General features: G+C 35.4%; 1 protein-coding gene across 1 annotated transcript in view; it reads left to right on the top strand.

Moving 5' to 3' along the window:
* Nct (Nicastrin) overlaps positions 1-3,623 on the top strand; it is a 31,998-nt gene extending 28,375 nt beyond the window's left edge. Inside the window, exon 15 of the mRNA XM_089647173.1 lies at positions 1,779-3,623. Coding sequence (XP_089503299.1) covers positions 1,779-1,797 — 19 coding nt within the window. The 3' untranslated portion in view covers positions 1,798-3,623. The remainder of the gene's footprint in view (positions 1-1,778) is intronic.
* Positions 3,624-19,949: the final 16,326 nt, after the last annotated feature.

Below are 19,949 nucleotides of genomic sequence, written 5' to 3'. Positions count from 1 at the left end.
TTTGTAATTCTGAGATAGTTGTATCTGAAGTTTCAATTTTGTAAAGACATCAAAGAATGTGGTGTGGTATTTTCTGTCTACAAATTAGTACAGTTCGTTTAGAAATTTTAAGGAAGTATTTAAGAATGTTTTTAATATTTCTGCACCATCAACACAAAAATGAAATTTTAGAATTCTGAGATAATAGGATTCAAAGTTTCAATTCTTGGAAAGAAATCAGAGAATGTGTATGATATTTTCTGTCTGCAAATTTGTACAGTTCGTTTAGAGATGTGATTTGAGCGGGTATTTAATAATGTATTCTATATTTCTGCATAGAATGCAATTTCTGCAATGTAAATTTTTGACTTGTCATTGTTTAAGGTCAAGGGTGCAAATTTATCTCTTCAAAGCATTGTTGATTTTGCTTTACCAGTGACTATGAGTTTCTACGGGTTTGAGTTCTTGGTTTGACAAGAAATGTGTCAAAATATCTTAGTATGTGTTACAGACAGACAGTTGATAGCCTAGCTCTTCAAGAATGAGCTTTGGATGTAGGCCTCCCTTAAATTTGTCCAGTTTTGATTGTTTTTGTATTATACCTTGTGGTTTTTTCTGTACTTCCTGTATTCCTTCATTGTAGCCTACAAACACGTTGAGCGCTAAAATGTACCATACAGAGGTGTTACATACTATGTTGTGCACTAAAATGTACCATACAAAGGTGTTACATACTATGTTGTGCACTAAAATGCAGCGTGTTATAGTGTATAGATGTAGAACATGCAATCTCTTTCAAAGGATTATGGGACAATGGATTGAAGAATAAGAAAAAATTACTCACTTGTTCTCACTTAACCCTTGGGACCTTTTAAGACCCAAACAGTCCCAAATGCCGTGCGCGCATTATACTCTCCTAAGACCATATTTGTCCCAGAACGACCGCACATTATTAAAATGCATATATCTCTCTTCCTCTCATCTAAAAATTAATTATTTCTTTTATGTCAGAAAGAGAACGAAATAGTCTTTGAAAAAATGGAAGCTTGTAGAAGGTTCGATCCGTGCAAATCAACAACGTCTCAAGGGTTAAAATACATTATTATAGCTGATAAAATTTAAAGCTACGTCAAGTAAAAGAGAGAGAGAGAGAGTGCGAATCATTTCGGGAAAATTTATGTTATGACAAAATTATGACAGGAGTGCACCGATTGTAGACTTGAAGCTTGATATCCCATTCCTCGGCTTCCTCCTGTGTGTGTCTCAAAGCTCCGTTCCGCAATCATCCATTACTCGCTGCGTCATTTCCGAATAGTTGCTGCGTCATAACCGATGACGGTAGTGCAGTATAGCCAAGTCCTCGTTCCTCAAACAGAAGCGATCATAAAAAAAGATCAGTGTTCAGATTCATTAGTGGATTGTATTTTGTTTCAAGTCCTCCCAGAGTCACGTCCTTTCTTCTTATTTTAAGAATGAACCATCTTCTTGAGCTTGCTCCGAAAGGAGCAGCGCGCGAGGCGCTGGCAGCGGGGACTTCCCTACCTGCTCGGCTTGCTTTTATAAAGAACTTTTTTGGATAAGGATTTTTTGGATGTTCGTGACCACAATATATGTAACCTAACATTCAGACGTTTGGACGCCTTCGGCAAACTCCGGCTACTGTTGAGATTGCTTCAGTAGGGGTTTGCCGTCGTGTGTCGATTGAATTATAACCCACACGTTACATCTGTACTAACCTAGCTTTTATTTTACCCGTCTTTTATTTTTTTACTTACCTAACCCTACTTTTTTTTTTACAGATCAAATGTGGATTGCTAAGCGTCCAGATCTCCAGCCAGCCGGACCAATCATTTCCGTAATGGACAAATAAGTAGCTAATTTGTAAAATATTAACAAGAAAGACCTTGCGTGGAACTGGAACCTAACGGAGCGAGGCGATCTGCTCACAACATTTACGCTTAATTCACCACTTTTTAATATTTAATTAATTAATAAATAATTTTTTTTATTTTTAAGTTTTGTAAAATAAAAGACAAATTGATGTATTCCATGACGCGTTCCATTCATGATAGATAATAGAAATAAGGGAAAACATCATTCACCCATACTAATGCAAATCTCATCTGCGCACAACAGCGCCCCGCCTTTGTTTCTATCTAAACACCAAAAGCAAAACTTTTATTGACTTTGATAATCTGTGTTCTTTGGTCGTAGCTCGGCGACAGTCGGCACGCTTCAATGCCATATCTCCCCTTGTTTCTATTATCTATGGTTATTTTTGATGTATCTGGCTATGATTTAATATTTTAAACTCTTCGTATGCAGGGCTGAGAATATTCCTAAGCTAAGATATAAAATTTTGCCTTTGGAGCTTCCAGATGTTAAAAATACAGAAATTTTGGTACTTATTAGTTTCAAGTCTACTAAACCTGGAACAGTGCGTTAAAAGTATAAGTGTAATAAGCAGGCAGCCAACATAATGTGGCCTTTTATGCTGACGGAAACTATCTTAACCTAACTTATCATGTTTGCAGTTTCACATCTGCCAATACTAAACCATGTATTAAAATGTTGAACAGCCGATCATAGTTTCAATTTCAATAAGCAAGCAGTCAAAATAATGTTTCATTTTTATGCTAACAGAATCTATACTAACCTAAACTAGTTTATCTATATTTTGCATAATTTCCAGACTAAATAACTACTGTGGTAGATGTGAATCTAAAAAAACCAAAATCAATACTAATACTGTAATTTTTCTAAAAGACTGGGTGGTTTAAAAGTATATATGTAGGTATATACAGAATGAAGAATAGGGTTGGGAAAAAAATAGATTAATTTGTGAGGGGGGTCATGGAAGGGGCTGTATGAAGGGATTTGTTAATGTGGGCCTTTTTAATTTGTGATGTGGGTACCGCATAAGAGTTCCAACTGCTCACAACCGTCTGAGACTATTGCATCTCCAACTGCGGTGTTGTGACTCTGAAGGTAGTGCGGAGGGGAAGAAGATGGGGGACATAATTGGCTATTCAGTCCGTCACCAAACCCGTGAAAGCCATTTCAAGCAACATTTCAATTCTGAATGGTTACTCGTACACCGGGGCGATACTGAGAGGCTCTGACCATGAAGAAGCCCGGATTAAATGATGTAGGAAAGACAGATGCTGGAGTTTGTTAATGTTTAACATTTCTTTAAACATTCCAGTAAATACTGTATATACCTTGAGGTGATTTTTCACAAAAAAGGCGCTATACAAATCGTCCAAATTTTATTATTTACTATAATAAATTGATGAAATTTAGATTCCCCATTATCTTCTTGATCGCCGATGCAAAATTTTCTCCGTGCGCCAGCTGATTCTATTTTCATAATAACTTGAATTTTCGTAATTATGTTTTTGTAAAATTTACCGACCTACCAGATGATGTGTTTATAAAATTATAAAATAGTATATAATCTACCATAAGTACTTTTCCAAAATAGTTACATTCAGATAATTGAGTTTTTAGTATTACCCTTTAAGGATACGCTGGCGTACAAGAGATTAATGTCACCACGTAAAATGTACGTAATATTAATTTATTAAGTAGGTATAAAAAATTGTATTGGTAAGATATTTATAATTTAATATAATAAAAATTAAAACATCAAATTCTGATTATTTTGTTATAAAACACTTTCCCTGTCGGTTGCCAACTGGAATTCGTAATTCAAGTGGATTCCATCTCTAAATAGTATAAAATAAATTCGCTATCCACATCTGTCTGTTTGTGCGCTTAGTTTATCTAAACTACGCAACGGATTTTGATAGGGTTTTCACCATTATTTAGAGAATTTCTTCCGAAAGGTTTATCTATATAATCCATGCATATTATATTTATAGAAAGTTGAGAAAAGTCGATGTTTTGTAATCAAGTCGTAAAAAAAATATTGCTAACGCTGGCTAAACCTTATGATATACCTTAAAAACTAATGCACTACAGAATTGTGTATCTTAAAAATGTCTACATAAAAGTCCACTGTGGTATATGTCTATTTCCTAAAGATAACCCCAAGCAACGTTGGGTACACGTCAGCTAGTTAAACCATATTTGTGTATTGGATTTTTCCTTTTTTGGTAGCCTAATTTCTTTATTAGGTAGCCTAATTCTTTTATTATGTTTGTGAATGTCCTTGTTGTATATAATATTCTTTGAAAAGTACTTTTTTTTCATTTAATTATTTAGCTTTTCAGACACTACAGTAAATTCAAATTATCATCCTTGGTCTCATAAATTATCATGTTACCATTCAATGGTACATAGACTAATTAACATTCCCTTGGACAGTAAAGCGTATGAGAAAGAAAAAGCAACGATACAAACCATCGTGGTTAATAATGGTTACTACATAAATAACATTGAACAAAATTATAAAAATCAAGATATATAAAAATAAAATTAATTTAATATACCCGGTAAATAATAAAAAATTTGCATGTCTCGAATTCATCGTTCCAATATCCATAAAAATAGCAAAAGAAATTAAAAAATGCGGTCTAAATATAGTTTTCAAAACCAATAATAACTTACAACAAACCAGAGATGTGCAAAATGGGTACCCAAAACCATTTGAAATGCAAAATGGAAATGGGTCAAAACTTTTCCATTTGAAAATGCAAAATGCAAAATGGTTTTTAGAAAAGCATTTCAAATGCAAAATGCAAAATATCTATTTTCAAAATGCATTGAAAATGCAAAATGGTTTCTTAGGTCAAACAATTAACCTTTAACTATGGACGTCGGGTCTCAGAGGCCCAACCCCTTCTTCAATTTCTCGGAATAAACACCTTCCCCGCGCGTGCCATCCCCGCGCGTCTCAGTAGCTTCAGTTTTAGTTGTGTTATGACCAAGGAGGGAGAACATCGCGTCATCCGACACTTATTACGTGAGTAATAATAATTTAAAATTTGACCAGGGCCTGGGAGACCCGTTGACTATAATTTCCATACAAATATATTAGGTGCAGATGTGCCCCCAGCGGCAATACAGGCTGAAGAAGTTGGTCCTTAAAATCCTAAAAGATGTACATTTTGCCCATCAAAGCTCTCTAGAAAGACAACCCATGCCTGTATTAACTGCAAGAAGCCAGTTTGTCTTCAGTGTTCCAAGCCTCTATGTTCTGAGTGCCAGTAATTTTACATAAGTTTGATCCTTGTGAGAATTTTTATTTTATTTCTGTCAGAAGTTTTTTTTATGACTTTTTGTTACTGTTTCTTTTATTAGCTATGAAAAATTATTGGTTTTGATTTTTGTAATACCTACTATAATTAAGGAGCCTTAATATGATCTCAAGTCAATTAAGACTGAAAACTTACTAGGTTTGTTAAATTTGGAGATAATTATTAAAATATGAATAAAAGTTGATTATTTTTATTACTCGATCTTTTATTAATAAATACTATATACATATAAACTCCTTGCTAAAGTCAGATTGGTCCAGGTTTGAAAATTAGAAGAATTTTATGAAGGGGTCTGTGTGACCCGACGTCCATGGGAGTGTGATTTTTTTTTCACGTCCATAGTTAAAGGTTAAAATAATTATAGAATTTTTAAACAATTTTGTCATTTAATAATGGACATCAATGTAGAACAAACATATAACATGATGGTAAATCCAAAGACTACAGATTATGAAACCACAAAAAATTTGCGCGGGACTAATGTTACCAACGTAAAAACATAGAAACTGCTATCTAACATTTAATATTACAGCGTCATGGCCCCATGTTCAGTATTTGAATCAGTATGTTTTGTAATGGTATCACTCAATTGCCAGGGCTCCTACCAGAGAGCAACTTGACAAATGTAAATTATCTCTCATACCAACTGATATTTGGGGCTTATGAAAAAAAGATGAGTGGAGATAGTAGGAAGAATGTTGCAAAAAAGCATTTAAAATGGAAAATGCATTGAGAAAAGCATTTAAAATGCAAAATGGTTTTTAGAAAAGCATTTAAAATGCAAAATGGAAAATACCCATTTTGCATTTTGAATTTCCATTTGAAATGGATTTATTTGAAATAAAGCACATCTCTGCAACAAACCTTAAAAATTCTAAAATTAGAAATCCTAAACATAATAATAGTGGCATATATGAATTAAAATGTGACCACGCCGACTGCAACGCTACTTATATCAGACAGACGGGAAGGGCTTTCTCATCTAGATTCAAAGAACATAAAAGATGTTATAATAATAAAAGCACTTTTTCAAAATTTGGAGAACATCTCTTAGTGAATAATCACGTCCCACTTGACAACAATGAACTTAAACCCTAGCATATAGAAAGAAAGGGCCTTAGATTAAATTTACTTGAACAATTAGAAATCAATAAAAGAACCAATGACCTTAATATAATATTAATTAATAAAGTAAGGAAAATTATTTATTCCTCGCTTCTAAGTATGTTCACAAAACCCAAACAATATACAACATTTAAATAAATTAATAGCAGCCGCATCATTATTAAACAATTAAGATAACATTAATGTGGGGAAAACAGACTTCAAAATACCCCCACAGAATATGAAACCTATTGTCACAATTATTTTATCAGTAAATCAGTTTAACTGGTAATAAATCATTTTAAATTTGGAGGAGGTAAAATAGAATCATAAATAAGTCGTCTAAACATGGTTATAACCACAGTATGAAAATGGCCTTGAAAGCCGAAACAGCTGTAACAATAACAAAAACCAAAATATACTTGCAGAACTGAATGATAATAAATTTGATTTACATTAAATTAAAAAAAATAAATAAAAGGAAATTTTATTATTCGAAATAAAAATTTATTTTTTGAAATAATAAAATTTTTGATGCATACATAAAAAAATATATAAAAATGGTTCCCTTTACATTTTTGTAAGTAACTAAAATTACTAACAAAAAAAAAATATATATAAAATTACATGTTTGACAGTAAATGTTACTGTCATCTTATTTTTTTGTTGTTTTATACAAAAATAATTAGTTAAAAAGTCACGAAGTTTCATAAGTTTTTTTCAAATTGCGGTTGGAATCTTTGGTTTCATAGAGGTTTATATTTTAATTATTTTTTGATTAATTTATAGATTTGAATATAAAGCATGGTGTTTTTTCTTTTTAACACCATTTAGATCATATTTCTTACTATGTCAGTAAAGGAGATACAATGATTTCTGTGAGACCATTGAGAACAAATTAGCTTGAAGGGTTAATATTTTAGCCACTTTTGAAAATCTATTTCGCCTAAGTATTATTCTCATTGATTGGAAAACTTTACATCTTATTTGGTTCTCTGTCATTACATAAGAAAAGAATCGTAACGTTATTAGTTTTAACGTGAAGCACAAGTTCTTTATGGGTAATACATGGACAAGCTACCTACGTACAATTTAAAAACGCGTATTTACAAAAAAAAAGTGTTAAAAAAATTCGAAAAAACGTTGCTGCACAGTGAATTTCCACATATTAGAAAGATGTTAATAGTTAAGAACAGTTTTTTTTTTAATTTAAAAAAATGGTTTCCAGAAAACCAATGCTAATTCACATGAGGACAGTATAGTTGGTGATAATCTGGCGTGTAAATAGCACAGACCATCAGGGAATATTTTAAATCCCTGTGAAAAAAATGGATTGATCAATGAATTCACTCTGCAGGAGAAGTAACACTTATAACCAGCCACCAAATACATATACAGAAAGACTCACCAGAAAATAACACTCGCAATTGAGTTACACTCATTGATCTTCAGAATTTGGCAGCAAGCGGCAATCAGCACAATAATATATTTGAGTTCGCACTAGGAGATTATAATGTGTCACCAGCTCTCAAGAGAGTAGAATTATTAATGATGAATCAGCACATTGTAATAATACGTACTGCCGTGATTTGTGACATTTATTATCAAAAAATATTTCAAACATTTTAGTCTTCAATAGACCTCTTTTGACAAATGACACAAACTGGATGTATCCATCTGATCAATGCAAAAGGTCTCGGTAATCTGTTGCCATTCACCTGCAGAGCAAAATCCATCCAAAAATGACCAGAGATGTCTCTTTTGTCCATTATATATATTAAAAATTAATTAATTCATTTATGTATTTTAAAAATTAATTCACACTAATTTTAAATTAAATTTTAAATTTTAAATCGACTGCTTCTCCAATAGTATACAACACAGAATTGTCCTGTACCAGTTGCGCAGGTTAAGAAAATGGGACAATACAAAAATTCGACCGTAGTTCAAACGCAGAACGCCGCTAAAATGGATACACAACGATGCACATTATGAGCAAGTTCACGAAAAATATTAGGTCTTTTATACCAAGATCTATAACATTGTATTGTTCCATTTATGCAACATTTTTATGCCGAAATATTAGATCCGAGATACATACGTGTACCACTGTACCCTGTACACTGTACTCGTAGAAATCGTTATGTCTCCCTTACCACCATAGTTAGAAATATGAACTAAACAGTGTTAGAAAGAGAAAACACCAAGCTTTATATTCAAATAAAGAAGTTACCACAGAATAATCAAAATGAACACCTTTATGAATCCACAGCTTCCAACCGCAGTTTAAGAAAAAACTTTTTTTATTAAAACTTGTAACATTTTATAAAAAAATAACAGATTTTGTAGTTTGGGCGCCAATTATACACTTTTTCTACTAATAAATCACGCCCTTTCTGCGCCTGGCAATAGAAGAGTGTGTGCGCACTTTATTTTGCCTGCGGTCTAGTCATCTGTGTAAAACGTGAAAAGATATCATGGTCGTCGGTGTGGATCTAGCTAACAATAATTTTGCTCAAAACTGGATTGAAATATAATTAAAACGTTGGCAAATAATTTTTTTTATCGCTAATTTAATTTGTTTACAAACTTTTATGTTCCAAGTAAAGTCAATAATTGCCGAACAAAATCTGGTTTTCCCGAAGCAAGAATAATAATTATTGTAGACAACCTTAAAAGTAATGTAAATATTATTCATGTACTTCGAGAAAGAGACCAGTAATATCCTTTATTTATTTATCACTTTGCGTTTAGATAGCTAGATGTTTATTTTATTTGAATATTACATATTTATATTATTAGTTAATTAAGTAGGCAAGTACTGGGTTTTACACATTGTTCGCATGCCAAAATATTTTTGAATTATTTACTTACCAAAGAATGTTCAATGACATTATTTTATCTAAATGGCCCAGCTCTTCTCTTTTATTTACTGATGGATCCAAATCTCCCGACTCTCCCAACTGTGGTATAGGTATATGTGTTTACCACAATAATTCTAATGACAGAATATTTCATTCAATTTCAAATCAATTTTCAATATTTTCAGCCGAGTGCAATGCAATAATAGAATCTCTCACATATGTAATCAAAAATAATTTTGAACATTCCCTCGTTCTCTCTAACTCTCTCAGTTCCCTCCAAAAACTTAAATCCAGTCCTCTTCTTCATCCTGATGATCACTTTGTATGCCTTATTCGAGAGATGATAGCCTCCATTCAAAGCTCTGGTAAAACTGTAACTCTGATTTGGATTCCTGGACATGTTGGTATCATGGGTAATGATATTGCGGATGCCTTGGCAAAACAAGGAGCGTCCAACCCTGTTGTTACCCTCGTAAACCACATTCCCCTATCTGACATTTTTCCATCATCAAAGATAGATCCCGCAATGTTTGGGAAGAGTATTGGCACATTGCTAGTCAATCCAAGGGAGCCTGCTATGCCTCAATACAAAGGACTATTCCATCAAAACATTGGTTTCAGCAATTCCCCCATTTTTCCAAAAAAGAAATTTCTTCACTCATTCGAATGAGGATCGGACGTTGTTCCGTTCCTTCCCATCCTTTTAAAATTCACGTCCTTGACTCCCCAGATTGTACATTCTGTGATCTAGAAGTGGGAACTTTAGATCACATATTTTTTGGTTGTCCCTCTCTAAACAAATATCCTCTCTTCTATCAAGCCTTATCTAAAATTGCCTCCCCTCCATTCAACATATCATCTCTTCTAAGTCTGAACTCGACTCCAATTTTCATAATAATTTTAAAATTTGCCTATTTAAATAAAATTAATATCTAAATTCACCTTTCATTTCTCCATAATTTTAAATGATGGCCAAGAACACCCTTAAAGGGTGAAAGCCAGAAATAATGGAAAAAAAATACTTACCAAAGAATTTTATTACAGTACATATTTTTTTCTCTGCTTTTATTTAATCTTTATCGTATTTATAACATTGCATCATCTGCATAGTTTTATATATAGCATATGATTTTATTAATTTATTTTTTAGTAATTTACCGCTAAATCTGGCAAAATTGCCCACTACAATTATTTTATTATTTACTAGCTTTACGCGGTCATGCGTTGCTGTGGCTCAGTCTGTCTGTGCAGATAGAGAAACAATAGCGCGTGTTGCTTTTACGTCCAAAAGATGGCACTGTTTTTCAAAAAAAGCATGTTTTTACCTGTCACAGATGACATCTATACAATGGTTTCATGATAATTCAACACAGTGATAAACCGACCATCTCTCATGTAATAGAAAGAGATGCACCATAGACATTGCGGTGATTCATTGCGGTACGTACAAGCCACGACACATGTGACGTCAGAATTCTTTCGACAAATCGTGGAGCGTATTCAGTTTATTGCTATTTAATGCTTTTTCAAGAACGTTTAACTAATTCTAAGAATAATAATATAGAAATATATTTATATATTTAGAATCGATATTTTTTGATCTACATGAACATATTTTTTATAAGTCAAAATATTTTTCACTCAACTTCCTTATTCCCTATTGTAGAAAATAGGGGAACGGTTTCGAGGCCTTTTTCATACAAAACTTAAATTTGGATTTGAGCCCAGAATACCCAACCAAACTGAATAATTGATTTTTTAAATCATGAAAAATCTAGTACATAATTGTGTTACTTTATTTATTTGTGTTTTAAATTATAAAATATGGGCAGTTAAAGAAATCGATTTTTCGCCATTTTAGAGGCAAGTTTGGCAATTATTTGTGATTTTATGGTAATTACTATATTGATTACGGCTAGGAGTATAATTTTCCATGTTTACAAAAACAATAAATCAGTGTTTTACAATCAGCCTTGCAATCAATGATGCTAATTGGAAAAACAAAACTACAGAAAATATTAAGTTGTGACCCTGACTTAAACCTCCGCTAGAAAATGGATGTATAGGTACAGTATTAAAATGAGCTCTCAATCTAATTGAGTAAGATTCTGCAGGTTCCAAACATTGCCTTTTGACTGGACGTGTTGAAATAATGTCAGGTGACAGGACACCATAAAAATATTATGAAGTCTCTCAGTGGAATCTACCCAATGGTATACCATTCGAGATGACCCTCCACTTTCCCGCCACGCTCTAAGTAACAGGAGTTATTCCTTTTTAGGGGTCCTCAAGACTCTAATTTAGTATCCCATCCTGTAATCCATTACTGTATCCATCCTTTTTTATTATTGTACAACAGAACATTCATTCCAGTTACAGTACAATTTTATATCATATCAGCATTTAGCTAAGTGACTCTTCAATAATTGTTTTAGGTCATTTAGAGAACAGTCACTTACATCCAAATACTTTGCTAGTTCGTTCAACAGCACCACTCCCCTCGTCATGCTATGCTTTGCCAGGACGTCGGTTTTGCCTTTTGGTACTCTGATTTGGTATCGACTTCGAGCTGTAGTGGTCTGGTACATATAAATCATAGCATCCCAAGAGGAATGGGCTATCGATAAAATGGTTCCAAATTTTGAAAGACATAATAGCTAGACTTGCTTTCCGCCTAGTTTCCAGACTCACAGAATTAGTTTCCTCAAGTAAGTCGATATGGTGCCTAGAACCTAGGATAGGTTCCATGCGTCCGCATATAGACATACATAAGGAATTTCTTCTGGATTTACTCTATCATATCAATGTACTTCTGGTGGTACGGTGCCCAAACATCGCTCGCATATTCCGGCTTGCTTCTCAGTATGCCATCGAACAATGCTAACATAACATCTTGGTTATTGAACTGCTTGCATGTCCTAATGACGAACCCAAGAAGTTTGTAGCAAGACTGAGTTGCGATATATGGTCAGAGAATTTCAGTTCGGGATCAAAAACGACACCGAGATCCTTTACAGAATTTACACATGATAGTGATCCTACAGGAATGCATGATTTCCTGAACATCTTAGAAGCCCGCCGAAAAATATTTTTAGCTAAACCTTAAGTTAATCTCTGGAACTATACTCAATCCATTCAGGCGCAATTGAAGGCCGACTTTGCAAGGCGCCAGGGAGTCAAGGAGTTAAGGCGCTGATAATACCTAACACAGCGCCTTTTAGGTTGTTACTAGCGCCAGACGCCATTTGGCTCAGGTCCGGCCCTATGCATTGAGTTATGAAAGAGATTAGTTTGTATGTTCCTAACAACAACACTCATGGGATATCCTACGCACTTTATTATTCTCCGAAAGTGAGGACATCATAGCGACAACAGAACGACTCAACTGCTTAACGATTTTGCATTGACCATCGACATTTTCAACGTCACTAATACAGGGTGTATCGGCACGTACCCGACAAACTTTAACCAGCTATTCCTTAGCATATTTGGAGTAAAAAATCTTATGTGCACTTTGCTGTCCGGTAACGTTTTTTTTTTAATAAAAAATTATTATTCATATTTTCACCACATGTCACCACTGTTTTATCCTTTGTCAAAGTTTGAAAACCCATCTGGCAATATTTTGTTCGAATTCCGTTGAATAATGCACGTGTGTACCTATATTGGCGCGCTTTTACAATCACAACGAAATGGCACGGCACCATTCGTCTCATTTTTAACTATTATTATTTAGTGTGTGTGAAAGAGCGAAGACGCTTTTCGACATACTTGCTTATAACAGCTGTTGAACACGAAAAGCAATGCCAATGACAGTGATGGAGTGTGGAAATTAAATTTTGTTTTTTTAATTGAAATAAAATGCTACCTGACAGCAAAGTGCCCATAACATTTTTTACTCCAAATGTGCTAAGGAATAGCTGGTTAAAGTTTGTCGGGTTAGTGCCGATACATCCTGTATAAAGTTTAGCAACTATCTTTTGAGGTATGTTACAAAATAGTAAAATTGCCCCTATGACTATTTATACTTACATGCACTTAATGTATTGGTGTATAACCGTTTTATGGAGAACACGAATACAAAATAATAACCAATTAATGGATGAGATCAAACTCTGGTAATTTAAGTCCAAAAAAGAGATTATAATGCACAGTGTCAAAACATACATCGGTACAAATTTATTGATAAAATGAGAAGAAAAATAAAATCACCTCAGGTCGTGCAGAAGCGAGGGTCAAACCACCCCCTTCTATGGGGGAGCATTAAAGGAACACTAAAAGGGGCATACCAAGGAATAGGTGGATAGACTGTCTGGAAGAGATTTGGATCAGGACTGGAGGAGAATGGCGAAGGACCACAGCCAGTGAATAGCATTTGTGGAGGACGTCAAATCAAACACATGAGTCAGTCTAAAACCTCGGAGGTCTAGCACAATGAAATCGATTACTTAAAATATCGGATCGATATGCGTAACTACCGATGATTTTATACCAATATCCCGAGCAGGAGCTCTAGCACGGACAATTGATAAAGCTTTATGTCAATACGATAAACAAAATCCGTCATCTGTGGTCAGATAGCGATATTAGCGAGTATGGTCAGAATATGATTCCGACAGTCGGTAGACAAAAGCCGCTGCTTTTAGCGCGACCTCCAAGGTGTTGGAAAAGCCGAGAGTTTTTGACTGTTGATATAATAGCTTACAGAACATAACTACTCCGGGTCAAAAAGGCCCCTTTCTCTTTCATAATGACTTTGTAGTGGTACGCCACTACTTGAGTCGGACGGTCATTAAAGAACATACTAGAAGTTTCGGCCTTTGCCAAGAAGCTTGATTGGCAAAATTTGTAACTTTAGTAACTGGAATGTTCGAGAACCTTTTTCACCTATATAAGCCACAGCAGGAAGGAACTTGACAGTACAGTATCAGCAACCTTGACACCGAGATCGAGTTAATTGCCTACGTTACGCGCTTGAGATTATAACTCGAACTTCTTTTTGTAAAACGTTCTGCTTTTGTTTTCTACGTTTATTTTCTTTGGATGCAGTATAATAAACCGTTCCAACCAAATTGAGTCGTAATTTATCAATATTTAAGAACACGAAAGATAACTACAACTTTATAATAATGGTTGTTGGAAAAAGATGTAATATAGGTTTTGTTAAAAATTATTTGCAAAGGAACATGACAGCAAAATATGGGTGATGGGTGAAATTTGAGGGGAGTGATTGGTTGGAGTTAGTAGAGGCGTGAAAGTTTGAGAGATGGAGGTAGGTATAGGCGGAATTGTTGAAATAATTGAGGGTTTATAGGTGCATTAGAATTAGTGAAGTTTGGGTGGGGCTAGGAGTTGGGTTTTTGGATTGGTTATTGTATGATTTTTGGTAATTAACAAATCGGAATTTCAGAAGAAGGGGACAGGGCGGACAGCCTTTATTGTTTTCCGGGTGAAGCCCTGAGCAAAGGGTGCATTTGACGTAATGGGGGTGGCGTTGCAGCAGGATGACGAGTGATCCCAGGTGTGGCTTCGGTATCATTTGCCTAACGATAGGTGTCTGCGCTGGGGTTCTACAGATATTTTAAGTGGAGCAATGAGGTTAATTCCGTTAAAGGTTAGGTTTACTAGCATGAGGGGGAGGAACCGTTCGAATGCGATGGACGGAGAGGACAGAATAGGAGAGGCCTAGCACATGACTGATCTCCTGGTAGGTTATTTGCTCAGGGATGCCTTGGGACACCAGGAGAAGGTCGGTATTCTTGGACCTCTATGTAGCGCAGGACCGAAAAGGATGGAGGAGAGACACCCCGTGTACACCTGCAGTCTGCACTGGACCCTAAAGAGTAGGCTTGGCGCGGCCCTGATATTGGTTAGTTGAATATTTACATTCAAATATATATCGTCATAATCAGAGATGTGCAAAATGGGTACCCAAAACCATTTGAAATGCAAAATGGAAATGGGTCAAAACTTTTCCATTTGAAAATGCAAAATGCAAAATGGTTTTTAGAAAAACATTTCAAATGCAAAATGCAAAATAAATGTAGAACAAACATATTATGATGGTAAATCATTTACATGATGGTAAATCCAAAAACACCACGACTACAGATTATGAAACCACAAAAAAATTGCGCGGGACTAATGTTGCCAACGTAAAAACATAGAAACTGCTATCTAACATTTAATATTACAGCGTCATGGCCATGTTCAGTATTTTTTGTAATGGTATCACTCAATTGCCAGGGCTCCTACCAGGGAGCAACTTGACAAATGTAAGTTATCTCTCATAGCGAGGTTGAGGACCGACTGATATTTGGGGCTTATGAAAAAAAGATGAGTGGAGATAGTAGGAAGAATGTTGCAAAAAAGCATTTAAAATGGAAAATACCTATTTTGCATTTTGCATTTCCATTTGAAATAAAGCACATCTCTGATCATAATTAATACATAATAACATTTACATATAATGAAGGTATTAGGTCAAATATTATCACTTTTTCAGTGTCATAATAATAATTCAGAACGGTTTCTAGGTAAATATTTTTATAATAATCCTACTATGTCTACATGACCATCTTAGATCATACGACGTACATCTTGAATATATCAAGATTAATTCACTTCAAATTAGAAGGAAATAATATTGACATGAAATGTTTACACAAAATAATTCATGGCCATCTTGATACTACGTTATGTCTTAATAATATTGAAATAAATGTTCACAATTCCCATTGCTTTAGACGCCATGGAATGTTTCACAAAAATCTTAATAGACTATTTTAGCCCTCTGACTCAAATGCATGGGCGTCTATCTGGCGCCAAAACCGCAATTCTATTATTAAATACATCGCGATGAAACCATGCAGATAGGTTCATTGTCAATGACAATACATTATATCAACTTGGCAATCACGCACACAAACGCGGAAATATCTCCGAAATTGTATGACATTACAGCAGTTAATATAAGAAATAAATGTCGGTCCTACCCAATCCGCATTTGGCTCAGTTGTTAGCGCGGTCGACTCCAGTCCCTTGGGAGGAAGAATCAAATTTAACCTCAGTCAAACCAAAAAGAATAATTTTATAGTAAAAACCTTTGTTTCGACGAGTTGATTTTTGAACACAATAAACATGACAAGTTTAGTGCCAGATACAGACGTAACGCTTCGTCTTGGTCAGGGATGGACTTCCGCCTAGGCCCGAGAGACTATTTTTGACATTTTTTTTTTTTTTAAATATGACATATTACATATTACAGTGATCATTGGCTTTCCAACTAGGAGATTACCTGTTTTAGGACAGTCAGAAATAGGCAGATTTATTAAATGCGATTCTTGTTTAGTCTAGTGTATTGACTTTTACTTAGTTATTGCACTTAATAAATAATATGAAAAGTTTTCTTGGTTGATATAAGAAGTTGCTAACTATATATTTTAAATAATATAAACGTAGAGAATAGACTTAAAGAATATTCAAATATGATAATTCAAAAATAGCAATATAGTAAAAAAATTATTGACATGTGAGTTTATCAAATTGAAATTTTACTTTTTATTTAGATGAAATTAATAAGCTAGAGAATCAAAAATAGATAAAAGAAAGAAAGGAGATTAGAAGAAAATAGAGAATAAAAATAAGCCAAAAAAATACAAATAGGGAATTAAAAAATATGCAAAAAGAAAAAATTATATGTATAAATAAATATTAAAAAAAGAAGCATAAGTAATATATATCATGTAAGCTTTTCAACCATTCCGTGAAATCTTACTTTTAATTTGGTGAAATTAATGCGCCAGAGAATCCAAAATATATAAAAAAGAAAAGGGATTGAAAGGAAGAGTAGAAATAGATAGAAGATTAAAAAATAAGTTAATATTAAATTAATATTAGAAAAAGAAAAAAAACATGTCTGCTTTTTCTCCATTCCATGACATGGACTGACTTTTATTTTATTTTTTGACTGTACACAGAAGACCCTGATAGAATAGAAGTTCCATAATATGATATCTTTAGGGAATCTTTTAAAATGGTACACAGGACTCAGAAATAAGACATTCAATTTTCTTACGGCCCCAATGTCGAAGGGGACCCCCCCCGGCTAGGTACCGAAATGATACACAATGAGGACACAGAACATTTTTTATGCAAGCGGAAAATGTTGCTTGTTCAATGATGGAGTACTTTGCTTGCATTGGTTTGAATTTGCGACGGCTGGGTGGGAATCCGACGCATTTTTCCAATCGGCTACTAGCCAGTTAAGATGATATGTTTTAAATAAAAATAAAATATTTCCGTTTAAAAAATTACTTTTACGATTTTCGTCTTAATATTCTTGGGATACTGATTCTTCGAAAAATAGAAATCGAAACCATTTAGTGATTTACCTTTCGACAGTAATTCTAATTTTTAATCGGTAATAATCGATAATCGTTCGGTAATATTTCCAAATCACGATGGCGATACAAAAAATACACGTTTTTACCTGTCATAGGTGACATCTATAAAATATAGGTGTACAATACACGCGTATTCGATTGCAACATGTGTAAAAATTACAAAGCAATCGGTGAAGAAATATCGGAGACTTAAGATTTTTAACAAACGAACATCTACATTTTTCTTTATATAGACTAGCTGTACCCCGCATCGCGTTGCTTTGGCTCTGTCTGTCGGCAGGTAGAGAAACAATAGCGCATTTTGCTTTTACGTCCAACAGATGGCGCTGTTTAAAAAAACATGTTTTTACCTGTAACAGGTGACATCTATATAATATGGGTAGATAAAAACACACGCCTATTCGAATCCAAAGTTAGGTCAAAATTTTAAAGCAATCGGTTAAGAAACTTTGGGAGTTGTAATATTTTGAACAAACGATTTTTTTCATTTTGGTTTATATTGATAGATATATTACTTGTGTCTCTATTTGTGTATCTCTTGTCTCTTTTCTCTCTCTTTTTACAATTGGCATTTGAGTGAGCTATAATATAATTTTGTATTTATGTTTTTTGTTTTTATCTTTATTTAGATGTATGCAAATTAATGCATCCTATGTCTGAGTAGATTTTTGTAATTGTATGTACCTACCTATTTTTATAACCGGATTGTTCTCTCGTAAGTAAATGTTCTCAAGTAAATAAATAAATACGAACAATCCAAATCTCTTCACATTAACTCAATACAGGAGGCCCAGAGAAAATAACCTTTGGGGATGATGAGGGTCTTTTTGAGTGATGGACGGAAGAAGTTCTGGAACGGAAAAAAGGTGAGGGATGGTAGTAATCTGGGGGTCAGTGTGACGGACGAATGATCTGAGAGATGGGTAGGAATCTGGGGGTCAGTGTGATGGACGAATGATCTGAGGATGGGTAGGAATCTGGGGGTCAGTGTGATGGACGAATGATCTGAGGATGGGTAGGAATCTGGGGGTCAGTGTGACGGACGAATGATCTGAGAGATGGGTAGGAATCTGGGGGTCAGTGTGATGGATGAATGATCTGAGGATGGGTAGGATTCTGGGGGTCAGTGTGACGGACGAATGATCTGAGAGATGGGTAGGAATCTGGGGGTCAGTGTGATGGATGAATGATCTGAGGATGGGTAGGATTCTGGGGGTCAGTGTGACGGACGAATGATCTGAGAGATGGGTAGGAATCTGGGGGTCAGTGTGATGGACGAATGATCTGAGGATGGGTAGGAATCTGGGGGTCAGTGTGACGGACGAATGATCTGAGAGATGGGTAGGAATCTGGGGGTCAGTGTGATGGACGAATGATCTGAGGATGGGTAGGAATCTGGGGGTCAGTGTGATGGACGAATGATCTGAGGATGGGTAGGAATCTGGGGGTCAGTGTGACGGACGAATGATCTGAGAGATGGGTAGGAATCTGGGGGTCAGTGTGATGGATGAATGATCTGAGGATGGGTAGGATTCTGGGGGTCAGTGTGACGGACGAATGATCTGAGAGATGGGTAGGAATCTGGGGGTCAGTGTGATGGATGAATGATCTGAGGATGGGTAGGATTCTGGGGGTCAGTGTGACGGACGAATGATCTGAGAGATGGGTAGGAATCTGGGGGTCAGTGTGATGGACGAATGATCTGAGGATGGGTAGGAATCTGGGGGTCAGTGTGACGGACGAATGATCTGAGAGATGGGTAGGAATCTGGGGGTCAGTGTGATGGACGAATGATCTGAGGATGGGTAGGAATCTGGGGGTCAGTGTGACGGACGAATGATCTGAGAGATGGGTAGGAATCTGGGGGTCAGTGTGACGGACGAATGATCTGAGAGATGGGTAGGAATCTGGGGGTCAGTGTGATGGACGAATGATCTGAGGATGGGTAGGAATCTGGGGGTCAGTGTGACGGACGAATGATCTGAGAGATGGGTAGGAATCTGGGGGTCAGTGTGATGGACGAATGATCTGAGGATGGGTAGGAATCTGGGGGTCAGTGTGATGGACGAATGATCTGAGGATGGGTAGGAATCTGGGGGTCAGTGTGACGGACGAATGATCTGAGAGATGGGTAGGAATCTGGGGGTCAGTGTGATGGATGAATGATCTGAGGATGGGTAGGAATCTGGGGGTCAGTGTGACGGACGAATGATCTGAGAGATGGGTAGGAATCTGGGGGTCAGTGTGATGGACGAATGATCTGAGGATGGGTAGGAATCTGGGGGTCAGTGTGACGGACGAATGATCTGAGAGATGGGTAGGAATCTGGGGGTCAGTGTGATGGACGAATGATCTGAGGATGGGTAGGAATCTGG

This window comes from Hesperophylax consimilis, chromosome 26, assembly GCF_061612785.1.
Source record: "Hesperophylax consimilis isolate HC1 chromosome 26, BYU_Hcon_1.0, whole genome shotgun sequence".
Classification (NCBI taxonomy): domain Eukaryota; kingdom Metazoa; phylum Arthropoda; class Insecta; order Trichoptera; family Limnephilidae; genus Hesperophylax; species Hesperophylax consimilis.
The sequence above is the reverse complement of the archived record's forward strand: the minus strand, read 5'-3'. Positions and strand labels throughout refer to the sequence as shown.